A 14,658-nucleotide genomic window follows, 5' to 3' on the forward strand; every position below is an offset into this window, starting at 1 on the left:
ACTGCATACAGATGGGAAGTTAAGAGGAAACTTGGAGAAGTGATGCGTCCCCTTTGTTCGTCGTGTGCTTTGAGGCTCCCAGATAATATGTTTGACACTGAAGCCTTAATCTTTGCTTTTGAGGCGGATTCGTTTCCTGGCAGTCGAAACTATGGTCTACGGTTATGATGTGACTACATAATGTCCATCCCCGATGAGTGCTTAGGGGATATGTCTTCCCATCTCATGAGCAACCTAATTTATGGAGGCTGTAGTCCAAACTCAGTTTAATAGCAAATCTGGATATTCCTTTTCCTGTGTCAAAAAGGAAGTAGAGCAATGTTTCGTTTCACTTTTTCTCAGTATTATCATCGCAAACAGTATTGAAAGGGCGTTCGAAAGCAGTGTCAGACGCTAAACGTGAAGTGTGCAATTAGAGTGCGATCTCACTTTCCGCTTATCTCTTTAACTAATACCGCCCACTCTTTTCCCTATCTAAAATTTCATCACTGCACGGAAGTGAACCTCAATAGTGCAAGAAATAAAAGATTCCAGAAGTATGAGTTCTGAAATATGGTATTAAACATGTAAAAGCTACGGATCGGGAAAAGCTTTCATTCATGTTTTACTACTAAAAGCACGCTGTAAAAGTTTTCCCCTGATGAAATTAACGCACTTGCATGTCACTTTCCACTTAATTATTAGTTTAGTTTTTAGAAGTGAAAATTTTGCATGTGATCTTTTTGCGTCAGAACTTACAATTCAAAACTCAAATGTGTCGCTTGCTCTGTTGCAGGCACGTGATCTACATGTGGGAAGCCCGTTGTCCGTTCATATTCAAATTCAAACGTCCTGTGAACAACCACAACGACGTGCTGAATGATCTGAACAAGGACTAAGATTCCAACTGATTACAGGACCATGCCCGAAGAAATGAATAATCGATTCATAAAATCCACAGTATCTGGCAACTTAAGGTGATTGGCGACTTTCATGGTGGAAGAGACTCTGCACGACTGCTTCGGAAGATAACCTAATTGCTTGCTGCTTACGTTCTTCGAAGTGCGAAAACGAAACTCTTATGAAGTGGCACAGATAGTCTGAGAGCAAATTCACTCTTGAGAAGTACTGTTTGCCGGAAGTGTTTGTCCATATTTTGAGAGATGGAGTAACAGCAGTGACAGTGAAACGTTTCTTTCGTGTAGGTTTCTTGAAATTACTACATCCAGTCGCCTTATGTTTAGTTCAATTTTTTTTGTTCCTATATCGGTTTCGAACTGCCTAGCGATTCATCAGATGGTACATATTTATTAATTGGCTTAAATATATTCGCAATTGCGAATAATGACAACCAACAACTGTAGAATGGTATTACAATGCAGTGCAATATTTTCGTGACATTAATTGTACTGCAGTGCAATTAACGTCACTGGAAAACATTGTTTCCCACAATACTTTGTACAGAAACACCCAACCAACGGACACGAATCACTGTAAGTAAAGCAACAAAATCTCTCTTATAATGTGAATAATTCTCGCCACACTCGGTGCTTGCATGTTTCTCGCCACAGCTGCGCGACTCCCACATTGCTGCAAACAATAAGTATGTATCATCTGATGATAGGTCGCTAGGCGGCTCGAAACCAGTAATGGAATAATAAAAAGTTAGAGCAAAATAAAAGGCGACTGTTTGCAGTAATTTCAAGAAACCTTTATTCATCACAGTTGCAATGTTCCTCGACCATAATGGATCAGTTTTATTTCGGTCCTTTCATCTGTTCTTCAGAGAGTCAGCAACGTCTCTTCCATTTTAATTGGATAAGTTCATTGGTGGATCCGGAGTAACACTCTGCACTGGTACACGTCTAAAATCAGTATAAGCTAGCGATCTTACGCAGCTTCGGATGCGTGGCTCCAACAAAGTATTTACGGCCAAACGACTTTGCTGGCGGTAATAAATTACATACAGAAGGCTTTCTCGTGGGTCAATTGGTAAAAACCGGAACAAAATCCCTGCAGTAAGTCCTGAGATTAGCCTTCACATACAGGCAGCCCCCCTGCGGGTCCGGGGGTTAGAATAGGCCCGAGGTCTTCCTGCCTGTCGTAAGAGGCGACTAAAAGGAGTCCATCCCCCTCAAGGGGGTAGTTAGCGCCTGCGTCCGGAGACGGACGGTCCCACGACCTATATTTGTGGTCTTTTTGGTTTTTCACTTCTCGTTTCTTCCTTCTTTGGTTGGTTCCTTTCTTTGTTCTTCTCCATCTCACTGTCTTCCTTACTCTCCTCCTTGCCACCTTCTCCTTGCCACCTTCTCCTTGCCACCTTCTCCTTGCCACCTTCTCCTTGCCACCTTCTCCTTGCCACCTTCTCCTTGCCTTCTCTGGTCTCCGCTTCGGCGTTTGAGTCAGTCTGTCCTCCCTGTGCGCGCCTGAAGGCCGACCCACGCGTTCGCACGCGTAGCCGGTGACGGGGTAACAAGTAATTCCCCGCCCTGGGTAGACATGTAAGGCACGCACGTACCCCCTGGTAAACATAACCCCTCCATGAGCCGGGATACCAACCACAGGGGGTAGGTGAGGGAGGGGTGATTGCCTGAGCTGATACCTTCTGACCATGCCGATTGGTTCCTCGGTCTGTTTCTCGGGAGGTGTGACCTGAGGTGTAAACATTCACCTAAGGCGGGAGTGCCCTCTGAGAGGGTCCCCTTAAGGAAGGAGCGCGCCATCGGAGACGCTGGCAATCATGGGGGATTCCTCCGCAATGGATTTCTCTTCTTCTCTCTCGACTTCTGCCCACAAACGGAAACATGACCAGCGCCCAGTGACGAAAGTACTACCACCTACCCCACAGTTCCTCGTCGTTTCTCGATCTGAGGATGGAAAGGATTTTTCCTCTGTCAACCCTTTCGTTATCCAGAAGGGCGTAGATGCCATAGCCGGATCTGTCAAATCTTGTGCCAGGTTGCGTAATGGTACCTTGTTACTAGAAACTGAGAGTGCCTTTCAGGCACAAAAACTGCTTCGGGCCACACTCCTGTACACGTTCTCTGTCCGGGTGGAGGCTCACCGAACTTTGAATTCGTCTCGTGGTGTGGTCTATACTAGATCCCTCGACGGATTGACTGACGAGGAGATTCAATCTTTCCTCGCTGAGCAGGGCGTGACGGCTGTCCATAGGGTCATGAAAAAGGTCAACAATGACCTTGTACCGACCCGGACACTTTTCTTGACCTTTGATAGTGTTAAGCTGCCATCGCGCATCAAGGCGGGCTACGAGGTTATTTCTGTTCGCCCCTATGTCCCGACACCTACGCGCTGCTACCAGTGTCAGCGTTTCAATCACAGTCGACAGTCTTGTTCCAATGCGGCTAAATGTGTCACTTGTGGCAGGGATGCCCATGAGGGTGACTGTCCACCTCCGTCTCCTCGTTGTGTGAACTGTCAGGGTGACCATGCCGCATCCTCTCGCGACTGTCCCGTCTATAAGGAAGAACGCTGTATCCAAGAAATTCGGGTCAAAGAGAAAGTGTCCACCTCGGCTGCTCGCAAGCTATTGGCTAGTAGGAAGCCCACGCTGCTCCCAGCGGGGAAATACAGTACTGTCCTCGCCTCTCCTCGGACTACCAGGGAGGTGGCAACCCAGACATGCGATCTGACCTTCAGCACCACGGTCGTCCGTTCGGCCAGTGCTAAGATCGCGCGGTCGACGTCTCTTCCTCCCATCACCCCACAGACACCAGCCCCTTCATCAGCTTCTGCTAAGACGAAGACCCAGAAGTCAGATGCACGGGCCTTCAAGAAGGAACCGTCCCGTGCAGACTTCCTACGTACCTCGACCTCCCAGCCATCGACTGATACTTCCACCAAACGACCTTCCAAGAAGGCTCATAGGAAGCACAGTTCTCCTTATCCGCCACGGCGCATTTCTTCTCCTGCGCCACCCAGCGGTTGCCGCCCCAGGCCGTCATCCGTTTCGCCTGGCCGCACCGCTGATAGCCAAACATCTGGCCATTCACCGGCGGAGGAAGCTCCCCCTCCCGGCCATCTTACCAAGATGGCCGATGAACCTATAGAACCAATGGACGATGACTGTCCGCCTACTGATAGCGGCGGCAGTGCTCGCTCGAAGCCAGGCCCTCAGCAGCCTTCGAGGTGACCCCCTCTTTCATCTTCCTTTTCTTCTTACGATGGCACTTATTCACTGGAATATTCACAGCATTCGCTCCAACCGAGAGGACTTGAAGTTGCTGCTCCGCTTGGACCGTCCGCTCGTCGTAGCCCTTCAGGAAACGAAGCTATGCCCATGCAATCAAATTGCCTTGGCACACTACACCTCTGTGCGTTTTGACCTACCCCCTGTGGTAGGTATCCCAGCTCATGGAGGGGTTATGTTGCTGGTCCGGGATGACATTTACTATGATCCCATCACGTTGCACACCGGCCTGCAGGCAGTTGCCATCCGCATTACTCTCCCCACTTTTACATTTTCCATTTGTACCGTTTACACTCCATCGTCGTCTGCCGTTACCAGGGCAGACATGATGCAACTTATTGCTCAGCTACCTGCACCATTTTTGTTAACTGGAGACTTCAATGCCCACCATCCCCTTTGGGGCTCTCCAGCATCCTGCCCGAGGGGCTCCCTGTTAGCAGACCTTTTCAACCAGCTCAATCTTGTCTGCCGCAATACTGGCGCCCCTACTTTTCTTTCGGACACATCTCACACCTATTCCCATTTAGACCTCTCTATATGTACTCCCCAACTTGCACGCCGGTTTGAGTGGTATGCACTTTCTGATACATATTCGAGCGACCACTTCCCGTGTGTTATCCATCTCCTGCAGCATACCCCGTCTCCGTGCTCATCTAGTTGGACCATCTCCAAAGCAGACAGGGGGCTCTTCTCTTCCAGGGCGACCTTTCAGGATCAAACCTTCACAAGCTGCGATCGTCAGGTCGCACACCTCACGGAAGTCATTCTCACTGCTGCTGAATATTCCATCCCTCACCCTACTTCTCCACGTCGCGTACCGGTCCCCTGGTGGACCGCAGCATGTAGAGACGCTTTACGTGCTCGTCGACGTGCTTTACGCACCTTTAAACGCCATCCTACAGTGGCGAATTGTATCAATTGTAAACGATTACGTGCACAGTGTCGTCGTATTATTAAAGAAAGCAAGAAAGCAAGAAAGCCAGCTGGGCTGCTTTCACAAGCACCTTCAACAGTTTTACTCCTTCTGTTGTCTGGGGTAGCCTGCGCCGGCTATCTGGCACTAAGGTCAACTCACCAGTTTCTGGCTTGACGGTCGCGAATGACGTCCTTGTGGCCCCTGAGACTGTCTCCAATGCCTTCGGCCGCTTTTTCGCAGAGGTTTCGAGCTCCGCTCATTACCACCCTGCCTTCCTCCCCCGAAAACAGGCAGAGGAGGCTAGGCCACCTAACTTCCGCTCCTCGAATCGTGAAAGTTATAATGCCCCATTCACCATGCGGGAACTCGAAAACGCACTTGGCCGATCACGGTCCTCCGCTCCAGGGCCTGATTCTATTCATATTCAGATGCTGAAGAACCTTTCTCCTGCGGATAAAGATTTTCTTCTTCGTACTTATAATCGCATCTGGATTGAGGGACATGTTCCCGCATGCTGGCGCGAGTCTATTGTTGTCCCGATCCTTAAGCCAGGGAAGGACAAGCACTTGCCTTCCAGTTATCGACTCATCTCGCTTACCAGCTGTGTCTGTAAAGTGATGGAGCGAATGGTTAACTCCCGTTTGGTTTGGCTGCTAGAGTCTCGACGCCTACTTACCAATGTACAATGTGGATTTCGTAGGCGCCGCTCTGCTGTTGACCATCTGGTTACCTTGTCGACCTTCATTATGAATAACGTCTTGCGGAAGCGCCCGACCGCGGCTGTGTCTTTGATTTGGAGAAGGCTTACGACACCTGTTGGAGGGCGGGCATTCTCCGCACCATGCATACATGGGGCCTTCGCGGTCGCCTCCCTCTTTTTATTCGTTCCTTTTTAATGGATCGACAGTTCAGGGTACGTGTGGGTTCTGTCCTGTCAGACACCTTTCGCCAGGAGAATGGGGTGCCACAGGGCTCAGTTTTGAGCGTCGCTCTCTTTGCCATAGCGATCCATCCAATAATGGATTGCCTCCCAGCTGATGTATCAGGCTCCCTTTTCGTGGACGATTTTACCATCTATTGCTGCGCGCAGCGTACATGTTTCCTGGAGCGCTGTCTTCAGCGTTCTCTTGACCGTCTTTACTCCTGGAGTGTCGCCAATGGCTTCCGTTTTTCTGCCGAGAAGACGGTCTGTATTAACTTCTGGCGCTACAAAGAGTTTCTCCCACCGTCCTTACGACTCGGTCCCGTTGCTCTCCCATTCGTGGAGACAACAAAATTTTTAGGTCTTATATTTGACAGGAAACTTAGCTGGTCTCCACATGTCATATTTGGGTGCCCGTTGTACCCGTTCTCTAAATGTCCTCCGTGTTCTCAGTGGTATGTCGTGGGGAGCATACTGAACCGTCCTACTTCGCCTATATCGGTCGATCGTCCGCTCCAAGCTGGATTATGGGAGCTTCGTATACTCCGCTGCACAGCCATCCATCTTACGCCGCCTCAACTCCATACAACATCGGGGTTTACGACTTGCGATCGGAGCGTTTTATACTAGTCCCGTCGAGAGTCTTCATGCTGACGCTGGTGAATTGCCACTCACCTACCGGCGCGATATACTGCTTTGTCGGTATGCCTGTCGGCTACTGGCAATGCCCGACCACCCATCTTATCGTTCCTTTTTTGATGACTCTCTCGACCGTCAATACGGGTTGTATGTATCTGCCCTGCTACCCCCTGGAGTTCGCTTTCGTCGCCTCCTTGAACACCTTAATTTTTCACTCCCTGCAACCTTTAGAGTGGGCGAGAGCCACACACCACCTTGGCTCCAGGCTCAGGTTCGCGTCCACCTTGACCTCTGCTCGCTCCCAAAGGAGGTTACCCCCGGTTCAGTCTACCACTCCCGTTTTGTCGAACTTCGTTCGAAGTTCATTAATATGACCTTCATTTATACAGATGGCTCTAAGACCAATGACGGAGTCGGGTGTTTTTTTATTGTCGGGGCACAAAGTTTCAAATACCGGCTCCATGGCCATTGTTCGGTCTTCACAGCTGAGCTCTTTGCCCTCTACCAGGCTGTTCTTCACATCTGCCGCCACCGTCATTCTGCTTATGTCATCTGCTCTGATTCCCTGAGCGCCATCCAGAGCCTCAGTGATCCGTGCCCGGTTCACCCTTTCGTGCGCCGGATCCAACGCTCTCTTCAGCAGCTGGTGGACGTCGGTTCTCCAGTTAGCTTTATGTGGGTTCCTGGCCATGTCGGTATCCCTGGGAACGAAGCTGCAGATGCCGCGGCCAAGGTTGCGGTCCTCCAGCCTTGGACAGCTTCTTGTTGTGTCCCTTCGTCAGATTGTAGCAGGGTCATTTGTCGGCGCATTTTATCGTTGTGGCATGCCGATTGGGCTGCATTTACAGACAACAAGCTTCGGGCCTTGAAACCTCTTCCCGCGGCTTGGACGTCCTCCTCACGCCCTTCTCGGCGGGAGGAGGTAGTTTTGGCCCGCTTACGAATTGGACACTGCCGGTTCAGCCATCGCCATCTGCTGACGGCTGCGCCGGCGCTGTTCTGCTCATGTGGGCAATTGCTGACGGTCCGCCACATTTTAACCTCCTGTCCGGATTTTAACACATTGCGTCTTGATCTTGGCCTGCCATGTACTCTAGATGCCATTTTAGCGGATGACCCACGAGCAGCTGCTCGCGTTCTTCATTTTATCAACTTGACAACCCTCTCTAAGGACATTTGATTATGCTGTTTTTTTTTTTTTAATCCTATGCCTGTCAGTCTGTCTTTTATCGTGTTTTCCGTTTCGTTGCTGTTTTAAACTTGTGACTCGCGGTGCATTCCTAACGTAGTCTGGGCGCTAATGACCGTTGAAGTTGTGCGCCCTAAAACCAAAAAAATAAAATAAAGTAAACATACAGGCAGAAAAAGCGTCGGGGACTTTAAATTAGTAATATGTATAGAAAAGGGTCACTGTCCTCCCTGTGATCAGCGAGACTGGCTTGAACTGCTGATCACTCAAAAGTCAACAATTAAGCGTCCTGTTAGCCAAACTACCACGTACCTGAAGATTGCTAGCTGCAACCACTGCACTGGGATATGTACACCACTTCACAGTATCTGCAGCCTCCAGTTGGCTTTCAACAACTTCCGCAGTTAATCTGGACATAACGAAACAAAACTATACTTCAGTGTCCATAAAGGTAAAAATCACCCAATATCATCACTGTTTTCTACGGAAACAAACAGAATTTATTGGCTTCTAATCAAACTCACAAAGTTCGTCTCGTTCACTGAAACTCTGTCCAAGTAAGTGCTGGCACCGCGGTGTGATTTAAGAGCTCAGTCTCGCACATGCTCGCTCTCTTCGATGCCACTGACAGGGATCGTCAGTTGCCGTCGCCAGAGGTCGCCCGGCGACATCGGCTGACAGTCTGGTCAAAGTGAGTTCCATTTCCTTAGTTTTTGGTGGGGCCAAGGAGGCTACGTTAGGTTAGAATCTATTCAATGTATGAAAGTTACATAGTAGCCTACTCACAGTGGGATGGATACCAGAAAGCTCCTGTGATAGTGTTGCATTGAGGTTTATGCTTTTAAAAAGACTCCCATTGCATGTGAATGAGCTATAGCTGTCTCGAAGAGAAAGTGGTTAGTCCTCAGTTACTGGAATAACCCGGAAAGTTTCACGAATGTGATTCGTGGTGATCTTGAAAAGCAAGATCACAAACACTGTTTTGCTGTAGTTACTTAAAGCTGTGCAGACAAGCATTAATTAACCTTCAATGGCTCATTCAGCATACGTGTGAAAGACAAATATAAAGTTTAGAATAGCACACTGTGTACACCTTGTATTGGTTCTTTAAGTGACCATTACGGCATTCAAACGCCAGTTCTCGATACCAGTAATATCGTACTACTTTTCTGCGAAGTAACAGACATATTTTTGTGACAATATTCACATTTGGTTTTATTAATGTATAGGTACTCCGATGTATCGATATATTAGTGATATGGTTCTTGTGTGTTTTCATTTCTGAGAGACTGTCATAATCTTTGACTTACTTGTAACCGTTTTGGCGCGAATGCGCACAGATCAGTCTTTGTTTCACTTTGCAGAAGTTATTTCGCTTTGTAAAAGAACAGTCAGGTCTTGTGTTTGGTTAAAGTGGAAATTAAATATATGAAGATTGATACAAAACTGTTTTCTTGATGAGGTGACAATTAAGAAGTATATGTGAATTTACAAGAAGTTTAATAAAAATGTGGATCGTGAACACAGTCAAAAATTATTTCTACCATACCATTGTTCTGATCTAGGATTGTTCGATCATTAAGAATTTCCTGAAAAACGCGTTTGTTAGGTCTTCAAATGTTGCTAAAATATAGATCTGGACCTTCTAGCAGTCAGTGGAATCACCCTGGAATCAACAAGATGAGCCATAACAACTTCGACGAAATCTACGTGAGAATCCATTCGAGATAAGTGCCAAAATTAATGACTTTTTTACGGTGACTTTATTTCCATTCTGATGATATCATCCACAGTCAATAACTTAGTTGTTGCCCGATAAAGCGAACATATTCTGCGTGAGCAACATTATTAATCTGATTCCTAACCTACTTTGCAAGTGGTGGTATTGTTAGAACCTGAAGCACCGAAAAATTGCGCGCGCGCACACACACACACACACACACACACACACACACACACACACACACACACACAAATCACACACATCATTTGCAAACCACTTTATGCAACAGTGTTCCCACCGACATGAAAACGGTAATGCCCACTTGCCACAACATACACTACAGTAACTGCAAGCGTAAAGTCCGCCACCCTTCTCACTTGAACAAAATATTTTTCGATGTTAAAATTAACATCTCAAATTTCCGATAAAGGTTTTTCTGACTTAGGAAATCTAATAAACCTCCGATTTCGGTCGATAAATTCTGCGTTATATTCAGATTATATTTTTCATCCTCCGGATACAACAGACTTACTCTTGGCCTGAACTTACCAGTTTCTCACAGTCCATATTTCGAATGCGATAACGTCGGTCGATTTACCGGAGAAAAACAGATCTGAATTTCTACGATTGTCGTCCGAAGTATCTACGTTCGTGCGATGAGATCGGCTACAGTGCGACCGAGCACGTAGTGGCGTACTGATTCGAAAAGATCGAGCGTCGTCGGAATCCACAGATATCGATGTCCCAGTGACCGCAGTTTAAGCACAACAACGCACTCACCCGCCAACGGCCGCAATGCGCGTCACATATTTATGCGATCTCCACAAGTTAGAACGCACTCATCCGGCGAAAGCCGCGGTGTGTGGACCGAGTTTGTGACCAGTTCCACGGTCCCGCGGCAGTTCTTGCTCTGTTATTTCGATCAGAACGGTGGACGAACGGACTTCCTTTTTGCGGATTGTTGGAAAAAGTGTGTGCGGAAGGCAGTGGCCATTTGTATCTTGCTGCGCCGTTCGAAGAAGGAAAGACGCCGCAGAAGCAGAAAACACATACATACTGGAAACACCCTTCTCTACAGAAAAAAATACCAATGGAGCTTTAGTTACCTTTCGCAAAACGCTAAGAAAATATGCGGATAAATTTATTCATTACAGCAGAATGACATCTTCGACGAATTACTTCAGAAAATTAGAGGAAGAGTATCTGGAACGACAACAAACTTGGGCTCATGTATAGATCCCACAGAAAAGCTACTAGCAACAATCAGGTAAGCGTTATATTCTATTTAAATATTAGGTTTCATATAATTAAATATATAGGTAAGTAATACATTTTCATTGAAATTTAATATTATATATATATATATATACTGATGGGCATGTTAAACAGTTTGAAATGATCACATGCTTGGGAATGTGATATATCCGACATAAAGTTTCTGGACACTTTAATTTTGCTATGTTTTCACAAATATGTGTTTAGCTAATTGGTAGCTGGCCAGTATTAATGAAACTGAAGTTCTGGAGGTAGTAAGTTCAGTTGACAAGAATTCCTGACGACTTCGATAGCATTAATTTCGTTGGTGCCTTCAGAGTTTGATGCCCCCCTGCGGGTCCGGGGTATTCCTGCCTGTCTTAAGAGGCGACTAAAAGGAGTTTCAACCGTTTCGGCCTTTCATGTGATGGTCCCCCTTGGGGTTTGACCTCCATTTTTCAAAATTCTGCAGAAGTACGAGCCTTTTGGGGAAGGACGTCTTATGTGGTGTACCACTGGTCCTCAGTGCACTAAGACCTTGGCACTCAGCATTGTAACGGCGTTGTCACCATACCCACTATTCCTCAAATTGGGCCTAAACGCCTGATGGGTTGTAAAAGTTACACCCATAGTGCATCCCCATCTGCACCTATGATCATGATGGACTTTCCATGGCACCCGGAATCCAGCACGGTAGCCAGCCCGTTGTGGTGGGGTCGTCATGTACCCTCTAGGTTGTAGCCCCCCTGACAACACAGGGATCGTACTGCCGATACCTGAGCTGCACCCTCCCCATGTCGGCCAAGGAGTAGATGCCCGTCTTCTTGGGGCATCAGGACTCCCGGCAATGGTCATCCTGCCAGGTGGCCCTTGCTGAGGCTGGGTGGCGCCCGTGGGGAGAGCCCCTGGTCGGAGTCGGTGGTATTGGGGCGAACGTTTCGCAGATGAAACGTCAACACGTATCAGGTCGCTCTGTGGCCGAGTCTTTCTAAAGGAAAGGTACTGTTTCTGGTTCTCCTGCCCTTTCCCCCTTCGCCACTCCCTGGGAGGAGGGACAGGCCCGCCGGCTTGGGGTGAAGTACTTCCCCTGCTATTTAGTCTGTTCTCGAACCGATTGGGGGACGTTCGCCACCTCCAAGCCCATGTTCTTTGTTCAGCACATCCAGGACATCTTCGGGGAAATCGAGGCTCTCAGTAAGATGCGTTCGGGGTCCGTTCTTATAAAGACCACCTCCGCCACACAGTCGGCGGCGCTCCAGGCGTGCGACCGACTAGGGGACATCCCAGTGTCCATTGTCCCGCATCTGGCACTGAATAGGACGCAGGGGGTTATTTTTCATTGGGACCTCCTGCTGCAATCTGATGAGGAGCTCAGGGCCAACCTGGAGCGCAGAGGCGTGCATTTCGTCTGGCGAGTCCAGCGCGGCCCCAAAGACCGTCGCATCGACACCGGGGCCTTTATTCTCGCCTTCGAGGGGGACGTTCTCACGGAGAAGGTAAAGGTGATCTGCTACCGGTGCGACGTGCGACCTTAAGTCCCGCCTCCTATGCGCTGTTTTCGGTGTTTGCGCTGTTTTCGGTGTTTGCGCTGTTTTCGGTGTTTGCGCTGTTTTCGGTGTTTGCGCTGTTTTCGGTGTTTGCGCTGTTTTCGGTGTTTGCGCTGTTTTCGGTGTTTGCGCTGTTTTCGGTGTTTGCGCTGTTTTCGGTGTTTGCGCTGTTTTCGGTGTTTGCGCTGTTTTCGGTGTTTGCGCTGTTTTCGGTGTTTGCGCTGTTTTCGGTGTTTGCGCTGTTTTCGGTGTTTGCGCTGTTTTCGGTGTTTGCGCTGTTTTCGGTGTTTGCGCTGTTTTCGGTGTTTGCGCTGTTTTCGGTGTTTGCGCTGTTTTCGGTGTTTGCGCTGTTTTCGGTGTTTGCGCTGTTTTCGGTGTTTGCGCTGTTTTCGGTGTTTGCGCTGTTTTCGGTGTTTGCGCTGTTTTCGGTGTTTGCGCTGTTTTCGGTGTTTGCGCTGTTTTCGGTGTTTGCGCTGTTTTCGGTGTTTGCGCTGTTTTCGGTGTTTGCGCTGTTTTCGGTGTTTGCGCTGTTTTCGGTGTTTGCGCTGTTTTCGGTGTTTGCGCTGTTTTCGGTGTTTGCGCTGTTTTCGGTGTTTGCGCTGTTTTCGGTGTTTGCGCTGTTTTCGGTGTTTGCGCTGTTTTCGGTGTTTGCGCTGTTTTCGGTGTTTGCGCTGTTTTCGGTGTTTGCGCTGTTTTCGGTGTTTGCGCTGTTTTCGGTGTTTGCGCTGTTTTCGGTGTTTGCGCTGTTTTCGGTGTTTGCGCTGTTTTCGGTGTTTGCGCTGTTTTCGGTGTTTGCGCTGTTTTCGGTGTTTGCGCTGTTTTCGGTGTTTGCGCTGTTTTCGGTGTTTGCGCTGTTTTCGGTGTTTGCGCTGTTTTCGGTGTTTGCGCTGTTTTCGGTGTTTGCGCTGTTTTCGGTGTTTGCGCTGTTTTCGGTGTTTGCGCTGTTTTCGGTGTTTGCGCTGTTTTCGGTGTTTGCGCTGTTTTCGGTGTTTGCGCTGTTTTCGGTGTTTGCGCTGTTTTCGGTGTTTGCGCTGTTTTCGGTGTTTGCGCTGTTTTCGGTGTTTGCGCTGTTTTCGGTGTTTGCGCTGTTTTCGGTGTTTGCGCTGTTTTCGGTGTTTGCGCTGTTTTCGGTGTTTGCGCTGTTTTCGGTGTTTGCGCTGTTTTCGGTGTTTGCGCTGTTTTCGGTGTTTGCGCTGTTTTCGGTGTTTGCGCTGTTTTCGGTGTTTGCGCTGTTTTCGGTGTTTGCGCTGTTTTCGGTGTTTGCGCTGTTTTCGGTGTTTGCGCTGTTTTCGGTGTTTGCGCTGTTTTCGGTGTTTGCGCTGTTTTCGGTGTTTGCGCTGTTTTCGGTGTTTGCGCTGTTTTCGGTGTTTGCGCTGTTTTCGGTGTTTGCGCTGTTTTCGGTGTTTGCGCTGTTTTCGGTGTTTGCGCTGTTTTCGGTGTTTGCGCTGTTTTCGGTGTTTGCGCTGTTTTCGGTGTTTGCGCTGTTTTCGGTGTTTGCGCTGTTTTCGGTGTTTGCGCTGTTTTCGGTGTTTGCGCTGTTTTCGGTGTTTGCGCTGTTTTCGGTGTTTGCGCTGTTTTCGGTGTTTGCGCTGTTTTCGGTGTTTGCGCTGTTTTCGGTGTTTGCGCTGTTTTCGGTGTTTGCGCTGTTTTCGGTGTTTGCGCTGTTTTCGGTGTTTGCGCTGTTTTCGGTGTTTGCGCTGTTTTCGGTGTTTGCGCTGTTTTCGGTGTTTGCGCTGTTTTCGGTGTTTGCGCTGTTTTCGGTGTTTGCGCTGTTTTCGGTGTTTGCGCTGTTTTCGGTGTTTGCGCTGTTTTCGGTGTTTGCGCTGTTTTCGGTGTTTGCGCTGTTTTCGGTGTTTGCGCTGTTTTCGGTGTTTGCGCTGTTTTCGGTGTTTGCGCTGTTTTCGGTGTTTGCGCTGTTTTCGGTGTTTGCGCTGTTTTCGGTGTTTGCGCTGTTTTCGGTGTTTGCGCTGTTTTCGGTGTTTGCGCTGTTTTCGGTGTTTGCGCTGTTTTCGGTGTTTGCGCTGTTTTCGGTGTTTGCGCTGTTTTCGGTGTTTGCGCTGTTTTCGGTGTTTGCGCTGTTTTCGGTGTTTGCGCTGTTTTCGGTGTTTGCGCTGTTTTCGGTGTTTGCGCTGTTTTCGGTGTTTGCGCTGTTTTCGGTGTTTGCGCTGTTTTCGGTGTTTGCGCTGTTTTCGGTGTTTGCGCTGTTTTCGGTGTTTGCGCTGTTTTCGGTGTTTGCGCTGTTTTCGGTGTTTGCGCTGTTTTCGGTGTTTGCGCTGTTT

General features: G+C 48.4%; 1 protein-coding gene across 1 annotated transcript in view; it reads right to left on the bottom strand.

The window, feature by feature from the left end:
• Positions 1–951: 951 nt before the first annotated feature.
• LOC124554384 (trichohyalin-like) overlaps positions 952–14,658 on the bottom strand; it is a 74,233-nt gene continuing 60,526 nt past the window's right edge. The window contains exon 6 of the mRNA XM_047128285.1: positions 952–1,057. Within this exon, the coding sequence (XP_046984241.1) occupies positions 952–1,057 (106 nt within the window). The remainder of the gene's footprint in view (positions 1,058–14,658) is intronic.

The sequence above is a fragment of the Schistocerca americana genome, chromosome 1 (genome assembly GCF_021461395.2).
Source record: "Schistocerca americana isolate TAMUIC-IGC-003095 chromosome 1, iqSchAmer2.1, whole genome shotgun sequence".
Classification (NCBI taxonomy): Eukaryota; Metazoa; Arthropoda; class Insecta; order Orthoptera; family Acrididae; genus Schistocerca; species Schistocerca americana.